Below are 20250 nucleotides of genomic sequence, written 5' to 3'. Positions count from 1 at the left end.
TTCCTTTGAGAGCATGATTTTAGTTACTGATACCATGTATTTTTTTTATATTCCTTTTTACCACTTCCCGAATGCAACCGTCACTGCGCTGCAGCTGTAAAATGATGCTGCGAAATGGTTTTGCGACCTTCTCCTCACTGGTCACTTATAAACCAGCCACTCAATTTCAAAAATATCAAGATGGACCACTCTGAAGAAAAGAAAAAAAAAAAAGGCGATAAGCATATTACTCTGCATGACTGAATCATATCATGAAAGTTGAGCTTATTCCAACTAATTACTCACTAAAAGCTAACGGCTCACAGTGGTCAGAAATCCAGCAATGAACCAGATATGCAGTAAAGTAACTGCTGTGGCTCTGCTGGTCTTGCATTTGAATGATATTTTACCTCAAGAACTCAAACTCTAATGGATGCGACTTGTTTTCATTTCAGTGGCTCCTTTATGCAACTTCAGGTCAATGAGTTACAGATAGGGACCAGACGGAAATATGCAAACCGTCAAACCACAGAAGAACACTGCTGGGTAAGATCATTTTATTTGTATAGCACATTTTCAGCAACAAGGTAATTCAAAGTGCTTTGCGTAAATTGGAGGAAATACAAACAAAAATAGCAAAGGAAAACAAACCATAAAAGTACCCCACAATTTATAAAGTAATAGGAGTTTATCCAGAATCTTGTTCTGATAAAACTAGATGTTGGCTCTCAATGTTTGATTCTATACTTTCTAACTTTGTTCTACTTTCTCTAGGTCCTGCTCTGATATTAAAAGTTTAGTGCTAAATATTGATCTAAGGTAACGAGTAGTTTCTCTGGATAAACTAATATAAGTTTTTTTTTTTTTCTAATTCCCGCTCTGGGCTGAGTGAAGAACAAAACTAAATGTTGCTGTTCTGGGCTGCTAAGCCAGTTTGTGAAATGGGTTTGTCAGAGAAGTCAGTTTGTCATCTGTATATGGCGTTACGAAGGAGAAGCTCGTCCGGAACGGGAATCCGGAGACAACCTCGTTTGGGAGCAGATTGCGATGGGAATATACGGCGTCGGCGCGCATGCTTTTACTTTGAAAGGCACATTCTTTTCTCCACCTCCCCAATTTCGTCCGCCTTTACGCACCTCCATCCCCACAAGAAGTACTTTGTCTTATCGGAAGGGGGTTGCTCTCCTTTAGAGAGAAGGAGGACTGGCCCGGTTCATCTGCGCCGCACACTTTTCTTCATTTTTAGGCTACAGCCGGGGCCTCAAGGAAAGAGGGGGGGTGGCTTTTTGTGAGTGCTCAAGGTCGAGGAGGGGCGGGGGAGCAGCACGGACAGAACGAGATGCAACGGAACCCCGGGCTTGAGGAGGGGCCCCCCGTCTGATTCCTCACAATAACCCTGGCTGGGATGATGGTGGTGATGCACACCCAGCAGAGCGCCGGATTCCCACAGACCCTCACACACTGCGCCACAGCCCCGCGACCGAGCGTGAGCCACCACCGCACGGACACACACCACCGCACGGACACACGCCTCTGCTTCTCCTGTAAATCAGAGCCCGTCTCATTCAAAGCCGGACTTCCACCGCGTAACCGAGCAGCTCACGCTCCTTTGTCGGGATGCTGCAGCTCTGATCCGGCGATTTTAAAAGGATTCTGACGCGCCGCTCCGTCTGCTCCTGCTGCTGCTGCTGCTGCTGTTTTGACACAAGACGGAGGGGGAAGATGTTGGTGCGATGCTGCCGGGTTAAGCTGTCGGTGTGGGCCGCTCTGTGCGTGCTGGTGCTCGGCTGGTTCTACGTTTTCCCTGCGTACAGACTTCCCAGCGACAAAGAGATTGTGGAGGAGGTGCTGGGACTGGGGGAAGCGTGGAAGAAGAACCAGACGGGTATCGATTTGTACAGGTCGGTTCCAGGCTCACATTTCTCCCTTGCTCTCAAATCCCGTTAGAGCTTATTTATGCTAAATTGCATTTGGTAAGGAAGACACAAGTGGAGCTAAAAGATAACAGAACATCACATGTATTAGGAGATATGAATGGCAAAATTATTTTTTTTACTACTCTCAGTAATCAATGGAACCTTTTTTTTTTTTTAATTGCATTTATGTCACTCTGAAATGAATTCATTGCTTAATGAATAACTTGTGCAATTAGGTTATGGACCGAAATTTATTTGAATTTTTTTTTTTTTTTTTGACCAGTCAAAGTGGCCGCCTTTGGTAGATAAAACAGCTGAACACACTTGTGGCTTTCTTTCTTTCCTACTATGGAAATCAAATACTTTTCAGAAAGTGAAATCCCTTATTAGTGGCAGAAGTTCCTATAGCCTAAATGTGTTTCACTTGCACGTTGCTCTGCTTTCACATTTCCGCCTAATTCACCCCAAACCTGCTCGATGCGGTTGAAATCTGAAGACTGCGCTAATCACTTCATGTTTTCATCTTATCTTGTCATTTCTTCCTGTATTGTTCTGTCACAGCATGAACCTCTTGATTGTCGTCTTGCTGTAGGATGAATGTGGAAGCCGTTTTTGGTTCAGAGCGCCTCTCACTTGCTGCAACTCGACCTGTCATACAAGCTGCTCGAAGTCCTCTCTTTGATGTTGAAACTAGGATTTGTGAAGCTGTGGTTGAAGCCGTTGGTCTGTGATCTGCCTAACACAGAAGCTGGTAGAAGTTTGTCTTCGGCGTTTTTTTGTGCCTTTGTGTCAGCCAGCTCGCTTCGCCTGTGGCCCATTTGATAGTAAAGGAAACTTCTCTTGACTTTCTTTGCGATTGAATCTTTGGAGAATGATCTCCACCTGCTTTCAAAGCTTTATCCACCTTTTTATGTATTTCTGAACTGTACATTATTATTCAGTTTGGGATAACTCAACCTTTTTTTTAACCTTTGGAAGTTCACCACTTACCTTTGTAACATTTCAAGCTACATTGGACTTGAATTTCAATTTAAAAACAACTGGAAAAACTGGGGGTTGTTTTAAAATTTCTGACTGGTAGTCTTTAAATTTCAACCTTTAATCCCATTTAACCCAGTCAGTTCACAGAACCAAAACTGAAAACCAATAAAGGAGGATGTGCACCCTGTGCTGGGCCTCTGTGTGGAGCTTTAAATAGACATTCTGTATGTCTGCCAGTATACAGAAGTCTAAAAGCGACACATCATGTTTTTGGAGCGAGAAAAAGAAGAGGGAAGGTCATTACATATTTTAAATTCAGGAAGAGTTACATGAACAATTTAAGTAGTGCTACAACTAACTTGAGAAGAATATGAAACAAGAACATGCCTACAGCATTCAGAGCATTATTCAATTAAATATTAAATCATACATTTTTATTATTTCCTGGTCTTGCAAGACATCCTAAATGTACTTTTTTTTTTCATGTTGACCTCCATCATGGTCGGCCTGTGGTGTCAGCATTGGAGTTGTGCGTTTTAACCAATCGGATGTACCATACAGCCGTGTTTCTCTAATGGTAACGGTTTCCAGCTCGGCAACAATCTTTTCAGCGACGACTTCAAGACAACTGTCTGTTTAGCTTGCGACCATAAATCATTCCTGCAGCTGCGTGTGGGACAGTTTACACCAAAGCATCCCAGAGGTCTCCAGAGGTCAGACTAATCCTCCCTTCTTTCCTGCACAGGAATCTGCTGACAGAATGTTGCAATCCGAGGTGGATGTTTTCCGTGACGAAGGAGAACGCTCCCATTGGCAAGGTCCTGTGGTACGATGGAGAGTATTACTACTCACACACTGTCAACAATGAGACGTATTCGATCTTTGTGCAGGTAAACCAGCATTTCCATGTGGTACACTCTTTCTTTTTTTTTCGCAGGCAGGGTTGCATGTTTAGCTTACATGTAAAATATTTCTTTTGCCACAATTTTTCCTGATGGAATCATTTCCTAAGGACACAAGAGTAACTTGGAGTAGATACATTTTGAGGTAGTTTCTCCGCACACTTGCTGCCGATGTGAGGACGATGTGTTTGCTCAGGGATGACTTGGTGATCCATAATGGAGGAAGGGAGGGGTCAGTGGGGCAGACAGTCATCCTCCGAGGGGAAGAGGATTACTTGCACTTTGTCTTTGTGTGAGAGAGAGTCAATATGAAGCTGTGGGGGAAACGGACAGACGAGCATCCGAGGTGTCATCGTAAAGACGCTTAACCGTAATCGAAAATCAACATCTGGAACTTTACAAATTTCTTCATTTTGTAATGAATTAATTATTTTTGCCATCTGAGCAGTTTTCAGCCTGCATTCGCAGCTGCGTGGATCGGCGCGTGCAGATTCATCTGTGGGCAGTAAACTGACAGTGAAGAGGCACTGCCAACCAATGTGTTTTTCCGTTTAACCACAGGAAGAGGAACTGGGTCTGAGACGTAGTTTAGGCCCTCCGGATGCATATCTGCACACAGTATACCGGTTGAGGGGCATGATGAATATCTGACCCTAATTTGAAGTCATTAGCAGTGCCTGTCCAGTCATGCAAGCATTGGGAACTGCGGGTGAATAAATAAAAAATGTGAACGCAGTGAGAAAGTGACCCGGCAGGACCACTGTGGCTGTCTGTCCTGATTTCTGGACAGACAGGTTTCTGGTTACCAAATCCTAACCAAGCAACCAAGAGTAGGCTAACCAAATCCTTCCCACTCAGTTCACACCAGTTTTTACTTCACATCCATTTGTGTGACTACAATCATACAATGTTTCACCTTATGAACTTTGGGTTTATGGAATAACATTTTTAAAAATATTTTAGAATTCAGCTGTCTATTTATTTATTTATTTTTTATTTATTTATAGCTGGCTCTGAATAAGCTTCTCTTTATTTACCATTTGCTCCAGAGCACCAAAATTTAGTTTGGGTGAATAATAAAAAGTAACAATAAAAGCTCACATGTAATGTTTTTTACGAATATTATTTTCTTGACTTTTCAATTTGCGATTTGTAGAAACTGTTCAGTGGACTCCAATTGATCCATTGAACATTCATTAAATGTCTCTTAATATTATTCAGATGAATTTGCAACTACAATTGCTTCTCTAAAATTATCCCATTCCTTTTTTCCTTAAAGACTTGTTTTTTAGGGGCTGGTTTGAGCGTTATCATCCTGGTTAAAAGGAATTGTCTTTAATTTCGATGTGCAGCTGCAGTGATGCGAAAAGCATTCACATTTGCCCCTTGATGTAATTAGTTTTTTTTATATATCAGATAGAGATAACCCAAACAAATTCCAAAATCTCCCTTCATATAATCCAGAATGAAAAAGCTATCAAAGCAACCTGGCCTGTTGCAGAAGGAAACAAATTAACTTATTTGGAGAGTTGAGTTCGAATTCACCAGCCACAGTCAGTCACGATTATTGACAGATTTGTAAAAAATAAAATGAAATAATTAAATATAAATTCTCTGAGATTAGGTTTAAAAACTCTCTGTGTAACCCACCATGTCTCTCTGGTCTAAAGAAACAGTCATTTCATATCTGAGATTTGCAGTCTTGAGCTAGGAGCAGTATAGGTGAAAAAGGTAATCATCTTTCTTTAGTTTCAACTCCAGTGAATCTACCAAACAGAGGTTATTGCAGCTCTATTTTTAGCCCAGGCCCTGCACTTCCTGCGTGAACCTACATGACCTGCAGTGTGTTTTTCAGAGGGGAGAGAACTGGTAGTTATGTGAGGCAGATGATGCCCTCTTCTAAAAACAGTAAACTACCACTGCTGTGATTGTGGGTCTGAACACAGACAGCCAGCCAAGCTGCACGGCGCTGGCAGCTGCTACCGAATCTGCTTTTAGGGGAATGTGCCTAAAACCAGCTTGACGTGTAATTACAGGTTAGTAAGATGGTTCAAACGGAGCTCGTACACATGAGGCTTATCGAGCTGCAAAGCAAGAATCCTATGATCTTTTCATCTGTCGTACTCATTGGTGTGATTGTGAACGTTAGAACCTTATCGGTGCGCTTCAACTGTCCACTTGTGAGACGCTGGAATTTGATCTGCGATCCGCATTGTGAATATTTCGTCTGCACGGATGCAAATGAAAGTCACCGCCACAAATGTCGATTCAGTCCAGACGCCGAGCCATGCATCCTGCGAACGTGTTCTCAGAGAGAAATGAGGGCAGTTATTACCACTATGTGTCATCATCCTCACCTTGAACTCACGGTAAAAGTTGCAGAAGCATGGTCTTTTCTGCATCCGGTATGTGTTTTTTTCTGTCATTTTACACGGCTTTGCCGGCGTTCAAAACTATGTCAAGCTTACATAACGATCAGCTAATAAAAAGTAATTCACAACTATAATAATTAATCTTGTGTGCTTAAAATAGAATATATTTCAAGGACTTAGTTGATTAACCATGAGGGCGATTGAAGATAAGTACTCAACCATAAAAGGGATGCCTCCTTAAAGTTTATTGTGGTTTTATAATTGTAGCAAGTAGTAGCAGTATGCACAGAGAACAAGTTTTATTAGTTTATAGTTGCATGGTCAAAGATATATTATAGAGATAACGGATTGTGTTTTTTTTTTAAAAGGGACAATGTGGTTCTGCAATTTAAAGCAATAAAAATCTGAACTTGATCAGTGTAGCTAAATTGTGACACGCTTAGATTGTTCAGCCTTTTTTGGCATCTTCTAAACAGTTTTGTTGTTGGTTTTCTCATTTTTATGACTAAGCATGACATAGCAGGACAGTTGTGAAAAATGAAGAAAAAAAACAGCTATAACCTATATACTGTAGATACTTATCTACAGTATGTAGGTTATGCATGTGGAAAAGTGGTGCAGACTACATTTTATGTTTTTGCTTGTTTCTTTTTCATATATTTTAAGGTCATTTAGGTGAGCGTCTAATTCTTATTTTCTCCAGAGATATTTTGGATCAGCTTTTTTTTTTTTTTTTATCATTCTCAAAGCCAGCAGAGGTCTGATTATATTACTAGAGTAGTGGAGCATTTAACATATTTAGGAAAAAGGGGTTTAGAGGGCATATTTATTTAAAGTGTACATTTATTCATTAACTATTTTACTATCAGTAGATTCATTTAGAGACATGGTGCCTCTCGTCTGTGCCTGACAATCAGATGATTTTCTCCCCCCACCCACACATAATATGGACTTTGTTCCAGGAGGTTATATCAGAGACGGCATCGGTTTCATGGGTTAGCATGACCCAAGCTTGCTTTCTGGAAATCTCCCCCCCCCTCTCCTCATATCTCTTCGGCGATTCGTCTTCCAGCACTCCAGGGGCTTTTGAGGGAATTTTAGCACAAGGACACACCCTCAACTGCATAATGGCCTCAATGTTAGGCGACTCCTTAGAGAAAATGAATGCGTGTTATGTGGATCTGCGCAACAGGTTGCCTGCTAACAAAACCGTTTCTTGTTTCCTCCAGACCACCCCTCTGAAGCCCCTGAAGAAGTGCGCTGTGGTGGGCAACGGCGGTATCCTCAGGCACAGCAAGTGTGGACGGGACATTGACCAGGCTGACTTCGTCATGCGGTGAGACAAAGAGACTTCTGGAGTCCACGGCTTTGTGCATGAGCGGAACAAATTCACTGGGCTCAGAGCACATAAGAAAAACGGTAAAAGGGAAAGAGATCTGTAGGTTTGGGGCTTCGATATTTCACTTTATTGAAGCTGCACAGCTCCCCATTACTCTGTTTAGTTGTTCTCAGTTTGTTGTCAAACTTAAAATCAAACTACCGCATTTTCCGGACTATAAGCCGCCACTTTTTTCCTAAACTTTGAACCATGCGGTCCGGCGCGGCTTATATGTGGATTTTTCTTCAACCACCAGGGGGCTCTTTAGCAGGAAATGAATCATTGGAAGTCAAAATTGGAAATAAAAGAAGAAAGCGACCATTAAAACGGAATTAGGCTTTAATAGGGAATTGAAATTTGAGAATGTTGTTGATCAGTTAAATAGCATTGAGGGGAAAAAGAAGATTTTTCGTTAAATAATACTGGGATCATTATGAGAATTTGAGGTATAGATATTAGGATCCAGTAGATGGCAGTAGTGCAATAATAATGGATGCAAGCTGCCTTTGAAATCTAAAGAAGAAGAAGAAGTAAGCGCCTATTTTCATTTAGCACATGCTAGTAGCAGACACGGAGGATCAGCACTTTTACTGTTACAGTTACAGTTCGGAAACTACTGGGTCATTCTATAATTGCAGATACATTTGATGTCCAGAGTCATTATTTTTGGTCTGGTATATTAAAATATTTCAATTTTTAAATGTTTTCGTAATTTATTACTCATTTTAATGGATCATAATATTTAACAAGTAAAAACATTTAAGTAAATACATTTAAAATTGTTTTATATAGCTGAAAAACCAAGATTTCTTGTCGTCCGAGTTGGGTACTGTCTTTTTTATTAACCTGAAAAATGATGCAAAAACCTATGTTTTATTATTTTTCTTTGGTGAATTTGTTTTTTCTGTCTTTTTTTAAACTGCCTAAAAGGTCAATTTAATAACAACATCACATTAAATTAACTCAAAATACCCTTATTTTTGAAAAAATATGTGTCCGAGAATTTTTTGTCAACTCTGTTACCATATGGTTTTGTCCCTGTAAATCTGGGAAATTGCCTTCTACGGCTATATAAACTGCATAAAATTAAGTCATTTACTTTTACTGATAAGACCTGAAACACACAGAGGTCTATGTGCCATTCTCTGGGAAATATTTTAGTTTAAAAATCACAATCACCAGGTGTTATCGTTTTCAACGTCAATCTTGTTACCAAAGAATCATGAGAAAAATACAACAGATTTTTGATCAGAGACAAGTTTTTTTAATGGTTTTTAAACCATTATCTCAGTGGTGTCATGTTTTTTCACAATTTCTACTCACAAGTGGAGTTTTTAATAAAAATGTTTGAAATTGTCAATTCTGTTACTGTCAACTCTGTTACCAAATAGGGTAACAGAGTTGACAATAACAGAGTTTTCAGTTCTAAATTATTATGGTCCTGTCAATTCTGTTACTAACACCAACTCTGTTAGGTAACAGAGTTGACATGTTTATGACATACTTTCACCAAAAAAAAAAGGAAAACTGTTGTCTAGAGCACCATATACATTGTTGGTTGACTTCTGCTGTGATTTAGTATTACTGACCAATTTTATTTCTAAAAGAATGATGGTTTTCAATGAGTTTTAATGAAAAACGTTTGACCCTATGCGAACAACTCTGTGAAAAGTTGAGTATCTTTTGATTGTTTAAAATGTATTTTTAAGTAAAACATCTCCATTTAAAGTATTTGGGTAGTAGGACACTTGGTGTAATGGAATAAAAATATTTTAGTCTGCTAGAATTTATTGTTTTTTTCACTCACTGTCTATATTGTCCGTAACAGAGTTGACATAGCGGAACAAGAGTTGACAAAAATATACGTTTTTTCTGAGAAAAAATTATAAAATATGTAGCTAATGTTTGGCAATTACAGATTTTTTTTAAAGTTTAATGCCTTTTCAATAGACTACCTAAGAAAATTTTTAAGAAATGAAAAGTTTTTTTTTGTCATTTCTTGAAGTGCCAAATGTATCTCCAATTATAGAATCACCCTACTGTAATCAGTTCAGTTAAATATAAACTTAGCAACTTTTTTCTTTTTCAACCGTAATAAATGTGATATTCAATTGACCTGTTATGATTCAAATTTTGGGTGTCCGCCCCCCTCTGCTGCTGCTGCATCGTGGAAAACCTGGAGCGGCAGAGATACCTGCGGCTAATAGTCCGGAAAATACAGTAATTTTAAGGGAGAACAATAAATATTATAGTCTAACATCATCTAGGCACAGAAATCCGTGTGTTTGCCTCTCCCCTTTTGCATCTTTTTTTTTTTTTCTTTTTTTTGGGGGGGGAATTCAAAAACCACCTCAAGACAGTGATGAAATGTTTTTGTGAAATTTAGGACGTTGTTTCAATTTTCTGCCTTTTCCATCAACTTTTTCTGCACGTTTCTTCAAGTCAGTTTCTCATCTATTCTTGAATTTCTCTACGCAGCACCGCAACGTGTTGCTTTTTCAGATCTTCATGTTGACAGTCAGGTTGATTTCTTGATTCTACATGACTGGCAGTGAAACTGAAGTCAACTTAAAGTAATTGGTCACAGTAAAATCGTGATTTAACGAGGCGTGCGGTCGCTTTTTCCCAGATTATTTTGATGGCTTTAGTTCCCACAAATGAGTTATCGTTTATAAACTTAATTTCCTATTTAGGTTATCTTGGTCTGTTATTAATTGCTGCATTATGATTTGAGACATATAACTGCCACAGATAAGACTATAAACATGTATGAATCCTGAATTACACACAAGGTCAATTTAAAGCACCATCACTTACACCCTACTTCCTCAGTAAGCCGATCCAAGTCGATAACTTTATCATCTGCATTGTGCGAAAAATTTTCTAGTTTTGCAAGTTTCTAGTGTTGATAGTTATTTTTTTCACTGACTTTCTACAGCAGAAATTCCTCCCGTGCAACAACTGTAACGACTACACGACTACTGTTTATTTGAAGTGAATCTATTTGTGACTTCCTTATAGTTTCAGGTTTTCTGGAAGATACGTCAAAGAAAGGGGCGGGGTTGGCAGTCAGTCCTCATTGTAAAACTTTACTGTGAAGCTTGTTTGAATTTTATTCTTTTGTTTTTAGGTCTTGGGTAATAAAAACGAAATCCAACATCTGAAATCTGTTGCTCTGCGTGTAGCGAACCTATGCAAATGCACAAGATTCACTTTTTGAATTGAATTCCTGAAATAAATGTGCCTTGTGGAACCGAATTCGATTCAGATTTCCGAATGGACCAATGTTTTGTGATGAAAATGTCACTAAAAATTCAGCACAAAACGCACATTTGAATGCCCAGCATTGGATGGAGAGATGCAAAGACAGTGGAACAAAGGAAAATCAGTAGCTAACAGAGCACACGTCTCCTTTCACAGCTTGAATAGTGCGTGGCGTCTCCAAGGCGCACTCAGCCTTTCACTCACTGCCAGCTGAGCTTAACGTTCACATCTGAGTAATAGATGCAAATTTATGTTGCTTTGCAGCTTCCTGCAGCAACAAGCGGGAAGTCAGCAGTGCTTGAAAGTGAAACCGTAATCACTCAAGTGTGCATCATGTCATTCAGGTTCTTTCTGAGCCACACTGTAACCTAGACTTACAGGAGTAGTTTGTGATATTTGCTCACAATGCTTTGGGAATTAATCGCCACCCAATAATCGGTCCCCTTAACCTCGTGAAGGGTTTTTAATTCACCAATTCATAAGGTCACTAACTCTAATTTCACACCTAAGCACATCAGCCATAAACCGCACCAGCAAGCTTTTTAAGAAACGGTTCCACAGACGTGTTGAAACGGGGTGCAACATGCAAAAGATCCCGGCCTCCAAATCCAGCTCCCTGCTGAAGGGCCAAAAAAACAAATAACAGGTTCCCAGGTTATCGTGTTTCACAGGTTGATTTCTTTGAAATAAACGTATGCATATTCAATGTTCAATATTAACCTGTGGCAGCTGACACTGGAAGTGCCACCACCACAGTTTGAGTTTGCTGTCTCTCTGAATTCTGTGCGTTTTGGTTCAGTTAAAAAAAATTTTTAAAAAAAGGGCGACTCACATAAACACACTAACAGATCATCAGTGTCAGATCATCATGCGTTTAAATCAGCTAACCGACCACTGCTGCGTTCAGACCGTTACTTATTCATAGTTGCAAAATAAACGCAAAGCCTGAAAGCACAATACTGTAACAGACTCGACGCTCTGTTCTTTGTATGGGGTTTTTTTTTTGGGGTGTTTTCTGCTCTATGAGTGAAACTGTTGTCTTTCAGTTGCCATGGCTACCGATTTGCGTATCGTGCAGGTGACACAGAGAGAGAGGGAGAGGAAAAAAGAATACGAGTGGTTTTTAGATGTTGTTCAGTGGTGTTTCTGCATTACTTTCCCTTTGCTGTGCTGCGCCACACTAAATTAATAAAACCTACATCTCCGTGTTTAATTTGGTTAACGTAATTGTTCTACCACGGCAGCGTGGCTATGGATGGAAAATAAAATTATTTTCTTTTTGCATCTTACAAAATGAGGCCCATATTACATTTAGTTTCTTACCTTATATGAATAAATTTGTGGTCTTTATGTTGGATTATACTAAAATAATTCTCATGATTGGCCTTTCACTCCTCCAGGTGCAACCTTCCGCCGCTCACGAAGGAATATTTGGCGGACGTGGGAAACAAAACCCACCTGGTCACCGCCAACCCCAGCATCATCGAGAAAAGGTAAAGCACTTCTGCAGGTGCTGAAGTGTCAAAGCAACTCCAGGCCATCATCACGCGTTTTGACTGTCATCATGATCAGACCTGCAGCAGTGTAGACATTATTCTAGGATTTCTTTTCATGAGCTCTTGGATTAGTTGCGGTAGGCCAGCCACTAAAAAAAAAAAAAAAATTAAATGTTGACAGGATTAGGCTTTTAATAATTTAAAGGCTTAATTAAATATAAACACTGGATCAAATTTCATTCTTAGTCACCGTAAAACTATGTTATGTTTAACTGGGCAGCGCTCTTCACTCACTCCAGGTTGTTAATCTCACTCACTGCACTGAGGCATTTAGAGCAACTCTCCCTGTTCTTCCTCAGATTCCAAGGCCTTCTCTGGTCTAGAAAAGCTTTCGTGGACTATTTGAAGGCATACGGCTCCAGCTTCATCTACATGCCAGCGTTCTCCATGAGGCCCGGCACCGACCCGTCGCTCCGGGCCTACTACGCCATCGCGGACTCCCCCTCCAACCTCACCATGCTCTTCGCCAACCCCGACTTCCTGCGCAACGTGGGCAAATTCTGGAAAGCGCGTGGCGTCCACGCCATGCGCCTCTCCACGGGCCTCTTCCTGGTCAGCCTGGCCCTGGGGATGTGCGACGAGGTGACGGTTTACGGCTTTTGGCCGTTCTCCATCGGACTGGACGGGCAGCCCATCAGCCACCATTACTACGACAACATTCTGCCCGGCAAGTGGTTCCACGCCATGCCGGAGGAGTTCGTCCAGCTGTGGCACCTCCACAAAAGCGGCACCCTGCGAGTGAAGGTGGGAAGGTGTCGACCTCAGAGTGAAGGGAATTAGGGCGCCTATGGACTCACTGACGTCGGTGAGGTTATTACGGTGAGCAGGAGAAGAGGGTCGGATTGCAAAAGATCAAGACGCTTGTGAGAGTAAAGGTTATACTCTCACAAGCGTGAAAGTATAACCTTTGGGAGGTACCCACACTGCACCCATGATTATTTATTTACCTGCTTTTTATTCCTGTTCATCATAAAAATGTCTATTCCCTGACACACGCACGCACGCACACACACACACACACACACACAGAGCTTCCGTACAGTCCCAAAACTTTCCGTGGATCTGCCCTCATCTGTGGAACGGTGTGTTCCACGGGAAGCCTCAGCTGCCAAAGAGGAAAGGGGGTCGGGGGGTGGATTTTCCTCTTGACTGACACATGTGGCAGGTGGACCAACCCCCATCTGAGTTTCTGATGTAAGGAGGCAGAGGGAGCGAAGGGCCAAAGGGGAATAATAAAATGCACTGCTGAAACCCAACGAACAATGGAGAGATAATGGTGTCCTGGTGGCTTGAAAAGAAGTGGAATTTAATTGAGCAAGGGGTAAAAAAAACAAAAAGTGTTTTGTTTTTTCAGGGTGTGATCTCAGTTTTTTTCTCAAACTGACTCGTTCCAAATGGAGCTGTTATACAATGTACTTACTCTTCTGAATTCAATCCCCTAGAATGTTAAGCCATGTTGCATTTTAAACCTTCGATCTAAAAGGGAAAACCTGCTGTTGTGTATCTTGTCTTTGTTTGCCAAATGTGATGTTTTTATTATTAGTATTATTATTATTATTATTATTGCTTTTCTTTAGGGTTTAATGTGAATTGTGTTTGTGGTTCATCAAGGGGAGGGAAGATATTTTCCTGCCGAAACACATAGGTACCTCAGCTTTCGCTTCACTTTTAACGGTGATTGCCTTTTGTTTTTCGGTGAAACTCAGCAAAAGCAGGCTCCCTAGTTTAAATCCAATCCACTTCTGTAGAGAGCCTTGCTGGAAGTCGGCCCCCTGGTAGCAGGACTGTACTTGTCAAGTGCCAAACCAGGGGAACAGTGGACTCTTTCATGCTCTCCCACCCAGTCCTCGTGCTGCTTGCGCTCTGAAACGAGGAGACGCTGATATAAAGAGGACACCGACACATGAAGAGGAACTCGATGGCACAAAGCGGGGCTTTCAGTCAGTGTTGCTTTTTCCCCCCATTAGATGTAGGAAACCTCGTTGAGTAAATAGTGAACCCGTTGCACTCGGTTATCGATCATTTTGGCCTCAGAGAACAGGCGCAGCTGAGCCTCTGTCCTGAACTCTTCTTATGATATTTTGTTTTATTTTTTTTGCCTTCAAAATCAAATCAAATGGACTTTTTTTTTTGTATACATGCAAAACCCGCATTACTTATTTATTTGATGGCGTCTTTTTTTGTTGTTGTTGTTTTGTTTTGTTTTTTTCCTTAAAAATGTACTCTCGTATGTGCTATTGTGCCATACATGATGGTGCAACAATTGAGAACTCTGCATGGGGAACGCGGGATGTGAACCGCAGTCCTCGCTGCTGGAGGTACCAAACGTGTTTGGAAGTTTAGTGCTGTACGTTCTTATCTGCTCCGTCTGTAAAGCTGAATGAGGTCCAGTGCCTTTTAGATGAATTAGAGGAGAATCCCTCGTGAACTTCTCACTGGTGTGGCTGACGCGATGCAGTTGGTGATGCTTACTTTTTCGGTTTTCAGTGCTGTCGAGAAAAAGAAACGTGTTGCCGTTCTTATGAATCGGTAATCAGAAGCCTTTTGTGGCTTTGTGAAGAGAAATCAATGACTTTAACAAAACATGCCGCTCTCTACATTGAGGGGCGTTAATCATCATATTTGAAACGTTTTCTTTTTCATGCTCATTTGTGCCCGACTACTAAAAGTCGCCAAAAAGTGATATTACCAATCCTGGGGTTTGAGACATTAGAAAATGGCCATCCAGAAAGAGAGCTGGATTCTAAAACTCAAGCGCAAATTTATAGGCAACATATTATCGGTCAGTTTTTCCAGGGACAAAAAGAAAGTCAGGAGAAATGTTGTCTAACAATTAGCTTGGAGACCCAACTGACTGGCACCCTACCTCAGGACGTAAAAGCACTCTCTGCAACCATTCAGGTAGATTTAAATTCCTGCCTGCTTCTGACTAGCATTTTTAACAACAGAGAAATTCTTTCTATAAGCAAAACTCTGCTGTGATCGTGTAAAACATAATAGCTGCAATACCAATAAATCACATCATTTCTTTCTTTTTCTTGTCATTGTTTTTAAGCTTTTAAAATTTGACACCAAAAATTATATTTACCCTGTAAAGATTACCCTGCAGAGTACCATCAGAGTGCAGGCTTGGGTTTTATCTAAGTTTTTTGTTTGTTTGTTTTTTGTTTAAGTGAATGTTAGTCTGACTAATTGCACTGATAGATTTACGTTCTATTTCCTGTACTGCCTTGCTCGTTAGCCTGAAATGCCAAGTTAGCATGACCAGTGATCCTCAGACTCACAATAATGAGAAGGAAAATGGAGTTCTGTTTTTTAATCGAAGACTATTCCTTTAAAAAGGGCAGTGCATATCTAATGCCGAGCATGTGTGTTTGACTCTCTTTTGTTTGAGGTTACAAACCTCATTTGCTATGTAAATGTAACTTTAATGTGAATTATTCCAAAACAAAACAAAAAATCCTGAATAGTTTTTACTGCAGTCCATTCAACTTCAACGATTGTTTTTCTTTTTTATCTGCATCTTTATTTGTCGTCTTTTGCCCAGTATTGTAAACGAATGATCTGTCAAAGTTTAACTGTAATTAAGCATGATGACTTTTTAATATGTAGGCGCTTTTGAGTCATCGATTTTTATCCTTTTCTTTTGTTTTTTTGTTGTTGTTTTTTTGTTCCCCAAGCCGTCAGTAAAAGTCGGCCGGGACAAGCGAAAACTCCTGCCTGCCAGCTTCATCTTTTCATCTTTTTGTGCAAATGTGAAGTGAAAAAAAATGTGATGTAAACTTTGGTCTTGTGGAAAAGGGGCAAATTAGTTTTAGATCTGACATAATTAGTTGAGCTTCGGTTGAAATAAATCACAGGTGTGCTTCTCTCGCTACGCTCTTCACATAGCAAGAGTAGATTTTTCGAATTATTTAAAACGGTGATCAAACTAGAGATGCTATTTTTTCTTAATCGCATTTTGATGTGCTAAAACGCCCATATGAACAACATATGTCTGCTATTTTAAGAAACAGTGGCGGCGCATATTATTGCCATCATCTGGAATTTAGTGGCTGCGTGCCTAGTTGTGAAGAAATGCTTCAAAACGGCTCACTTTAGCAAATATTTGAAGCTTTAGATGATTTATTTCTTAGTTGCTGTGCTGGTTGACTGTTAAATAATAAAACGGCTGTTGCAAACGACCATGTCACATTCGCATACAGTTCTTTTTAGGACTAATGCAATTTTACAGAGAGGTTTTTTTTGGACATTTTCATATGCAGCTAGTTGGCAAGTCTTGGATTACGGTTAGTATATTTTTAAAACGCGTTTCCTGCTTTAACCGCGTTCTAGTGCATCACCAGCAGGTGGAGTTCTCCGATGGGCAAAATCGCCCGTTTTTACTGTAAAGTTTGTAATATAGGCTTACTGCTTGTTTTGTTCTGCGGCCTAGAGGCTTTTCTTAAGAGCTTGTGTATTCGGTCTTGAGTTTTTCATTGTTTGAAACAAATCGAGGCATTTCAGCTGAGTATAATAATACTGAATGAAGTGGACGATGACAGGGAAGTTTTGGGCAGGGATTCTAATGTAACTTTATCGGTCTCAAAGGAATATTTAATCTTACTGTTGCTTGAGCACTAGACATTGTATCTGGCTGATGTGAATGTCCCCACAAGTGACGGGTTGTTTTTTGTTTGTTTGTTTGTTTTACGTAAGCATATTTTTTTTACAAGTCATCTAACGTACGATGCAACTTGCTTGCTTACATTAGAGGACATTTTGGTAACACCAGCCTGTTGCCTGCTGCAGTTCCTCCCTGTCACTGCACAGCGGATGGATTAATAGAAATACATTTACATGGTACTAAATACTCATACCACCGTAAAACACCGTTAGTTTGACGCAGTGGCTTTAAACAAAAACTCTTGTGCGCAGGCCTTTCACAAAGCCAGCACAGCTGCACAAATTCAACAGATGATGAAGGAAACTTTAATTTAATCTGAAAAGGTCTGACAAAGTCCTAGTCCCCAATCCAAGAGATTTGTAAAATTAGGACAAGAAAAAGATAATTTTGTATGAGATTATTAGACAATAGTACAAAATTTGTTTAGTCTGTTTTTTTAGCTAGCATCACAGCACAGGTTTCATTTTTAGGGTTGCAAACTACATACACCAACTTATATGAATGCCGTTATGTTGAGGCCGATTGAGACATCACAAGCCAAACATTGATGTTGCTCTAACTGCATAACTCTTTTTATTTTTATTTTGCACTTTTCTTTTTTGTCGATTTCTTAACAACCCGCATTTAGCATACAAGGTACAGACTGGCAAAGTGTTCACCATGTGGCTTAATAGTGGCTTACTCTTTCAACAAATTGTAAAATCAGGTTTATTGTAATTTAGCATACATAACCTTACAGTTTTAGTTATGGTGCTATGATGAATTGTGTTGGAACAAACTTGTCTGATCGTGTCAATGCAGTTAAGCCCAAGTGCGATGAGTCCTTTTTTTTTTTATTTAACATGTAAATGTTCTTTTTTTTTTTTGTCTTCACCTGCAGCATTTGATGCAAAATGAGGAAGGAGATCCACTTTTCAAAGATTTTTTTTTCCCCCTTTGTACCACTTTGATTTTAAACCATTTTGTCCAGTTTGATGTCAGCAACCCAGCTTGAGCATGTAAAAATAAAACTAGGGGTTTTGTTTGAAATTGACTGTTTACGGCTAAAAAAAAAAAAAAAAAAAATCACAAAACAACCATACCCATGTTAAACTTCAACACCAGAGTCAAATAAAAAGAAAAAAGTCTAAAAAAAATAAAAAGATTTTCTTTTTTTTTTTGTTGCTTTCCCCTGAGAGTTCCCCTCATTCTTAAGGAGAAATGTCAAACAGAGCCACATCTACTGTAGAGGAGGATTTGCTTTATCTTTATCTTGCATGTGCGCGCAGTAATTCGGCCACACACACCGTTCTGCTTCTGAGGACCGTAGGCGTTCACGGGAATCCACTGTGCTCTCCGCAGCCCTGTCTGCACGCTTGGTTTTTATGGGACATGAATTTTTTAAAAGATGTCAGCAGAAGCTTCATCTCAGGCCTCCTCTGCTCAGAGCTAAACCTTTTCCGTTACGAAGAAACGACCGTCTTATCCGTGGCACTGAGATCACAGATTAACAACGAAAGGAAAATTAACTCCTGTTTTTTTTGGGTTTTTTTACTTTTGCATGGCTTTATTACTTTGGATTTCATAAAGTACAAAAGTCCACATTGTTAAAGTCATCCTTTATGTCATATTACATATTACATTCCCATAGAATGTCAGTTCCCATTGTGTAGTCGCCAAAACAAAGTTTGTCACACACACCTCTGTTGCTATGCCAGAGTTTTACGATCATTTCAAAGCAAAAACCTCACAGGGGATAAATATATATTCAGCACATGAATATTTAATATTCCAATTGACACTTCTCCACACAGATTCAGCATATCAGTGTTAGATTTAAGCTTGTCTGATTTTCTAAACACTTTTCTGTAACCTTGTTTTTTTTTTTAACTGGGAACCTATTTCTGGTACTCGTATGAAAGGCTGCATTCAGTGAGGTTTGGACATGCGGAGAGTCATGCCCGGTCAGAAAACTCCTGGTAAACATTATTTTTGGATGGTCAGATCACACCTCTTGGAGTCTGTAATAGAAGGCTGAGCGGTCCATAATGGCTGTGCTTTGCAGATTCAAAGTAAAAATGATGATGGATTTGAAGACGGACTGCAGTTTATGATTCTTCCAGCTGTGATTAATTAAAGGCAGCTCCAAGCTGATAGGGTTTTGGCCTTGATTTGAAAGAATTCAGTGTTTTGAGTTTTTTGTTGTTTTTTTTTTGGGGGGGGGGAGGTTTGCAGTTTGAGGGTGACAGTTAGCGGGTTTTTACGTGCCGAGTCAAGCGGAAGCATGTCGTATTGCTATTTATTGTTTTGTTTTCGTTTGCTCCTCTGTTGTGGAGGTTGTCGACGTGGATGTTGATATCTCCTGCAGCGATTTAAACAGTCCTAATCAACATGCGTCACAGATAGGAGACGAGTCCTGACAGGAATATTCTGTAATATTAACAGGAACACGAATAACAGAAGGACACTCGAGTCGGCCTTTAAACCTGACATCTATGTTTTATCAAGCTCAATCTTCCACTGAAGAAGAATCTGTCATGTTCCGTGTTTCTATAGGTTTATTTTTGAGTTTCTGTGTAGTCCTGTTCCCTGTGAGTCTGTCTCTGCGTCTTCCCCGTTGATTGTTTCCCAGGTGTGTCTCATTCCTTTAATTACCCCGTGTGTATTTAAACCCACCTGTTGTCTGTGTTCCTCGTCGGGTCCTTGTCTAAGTTTGTTTAACGTCAAACGTATGTCTAGTTGTTTGTCTAATGTAATCCGCACTCTCCAGTAGAACTGGCAAGTCCTGGTTTGTGCTTGCTCCCGTTCAGTCCGTATAGTCTGTAGCTCCCGGCGTTTAGCTGCGTGCTTGTTTCTGCCGTGCTGCCTTTCCTGGACTGTTTACCGAGCATTTTCATCATTAAACTCATCTAACTCATCACCTTACCTGGGTCTCAGCGTCATCTCCTCACCACCAACCACTTCCTGACAGTATCAGTCACTGTGTTACTTGAATTGGTTTTTTTTTAATAATATTATTTTAATTAAACGTTAGCTCTGTCAGGTCATTTTTAATTGAGTTAAAATTTGACTCTTAAATATTTGGGAATCAAAGTCAAAACGGCGTCCAAGACAGACGGGTGGCGGGGGAAAAAAAAAACTAAATGATACTCTCCAAAACTTTATGCATAGAAAAACAATGACAATTTGTCGGCCGTGGACAAATTGACAAGCCGACCTGTGACTTTATAATCTGACACACTAAGATGGATTCCTCC

The 20250-nt window shown here is 40.1% G+C and overlaps 1 protein-coding gene across 1 annotated transcript; it reads left to right on the top strand.

Moving 5' to 3' along the window:
• Positions 1-489: 489 nt before the first annotated feature.
• st8sia1 (ST8 alpha-N-acetyl-neuraminide alpha-2,8-sialyltransferase 1) lies at positions 490-19918 on the top strand. The gene is made up of 5 exons (XM_015010207.2): positions 490-1880; positions 3622-3766; positions 7380-7486; positions 12193-12285; positions 12648-19918. The coding sequence occupies exons 1-5, from the start codon at positions 1702-1704 to the stop codon at positions 13126-13128; spliced, it is 1005 nt and encodes a 334-aa protein (XP_014865693.2). The 5' UTR covers positions 490-1701; the 3' UTR covers positions 13129-19918.
• The last annotated feature ends 332 nt before the right edge of the window (positions 19919-20250 follow it).

Source organism: Poecilia mexicana, unplaced genomic scaffold (genome assembly GCF_051168715.1).
Source record: "Poecilia mexicana isolate PSO_F unplaced genomic scaffold, ASM5116871v1 scaffold_23, whole genome shotgun sequence".
NCBI classification, from domain to species: Eukaryota; Metazoa; Chordata; class Actinopteri; order Cyprinodontiformes; family Poeciliidae; genus Poecilia; species Poecilia mexicana.
This window is presented reverse-complemented; position numbering and strand designations above follow the sequence as displayed.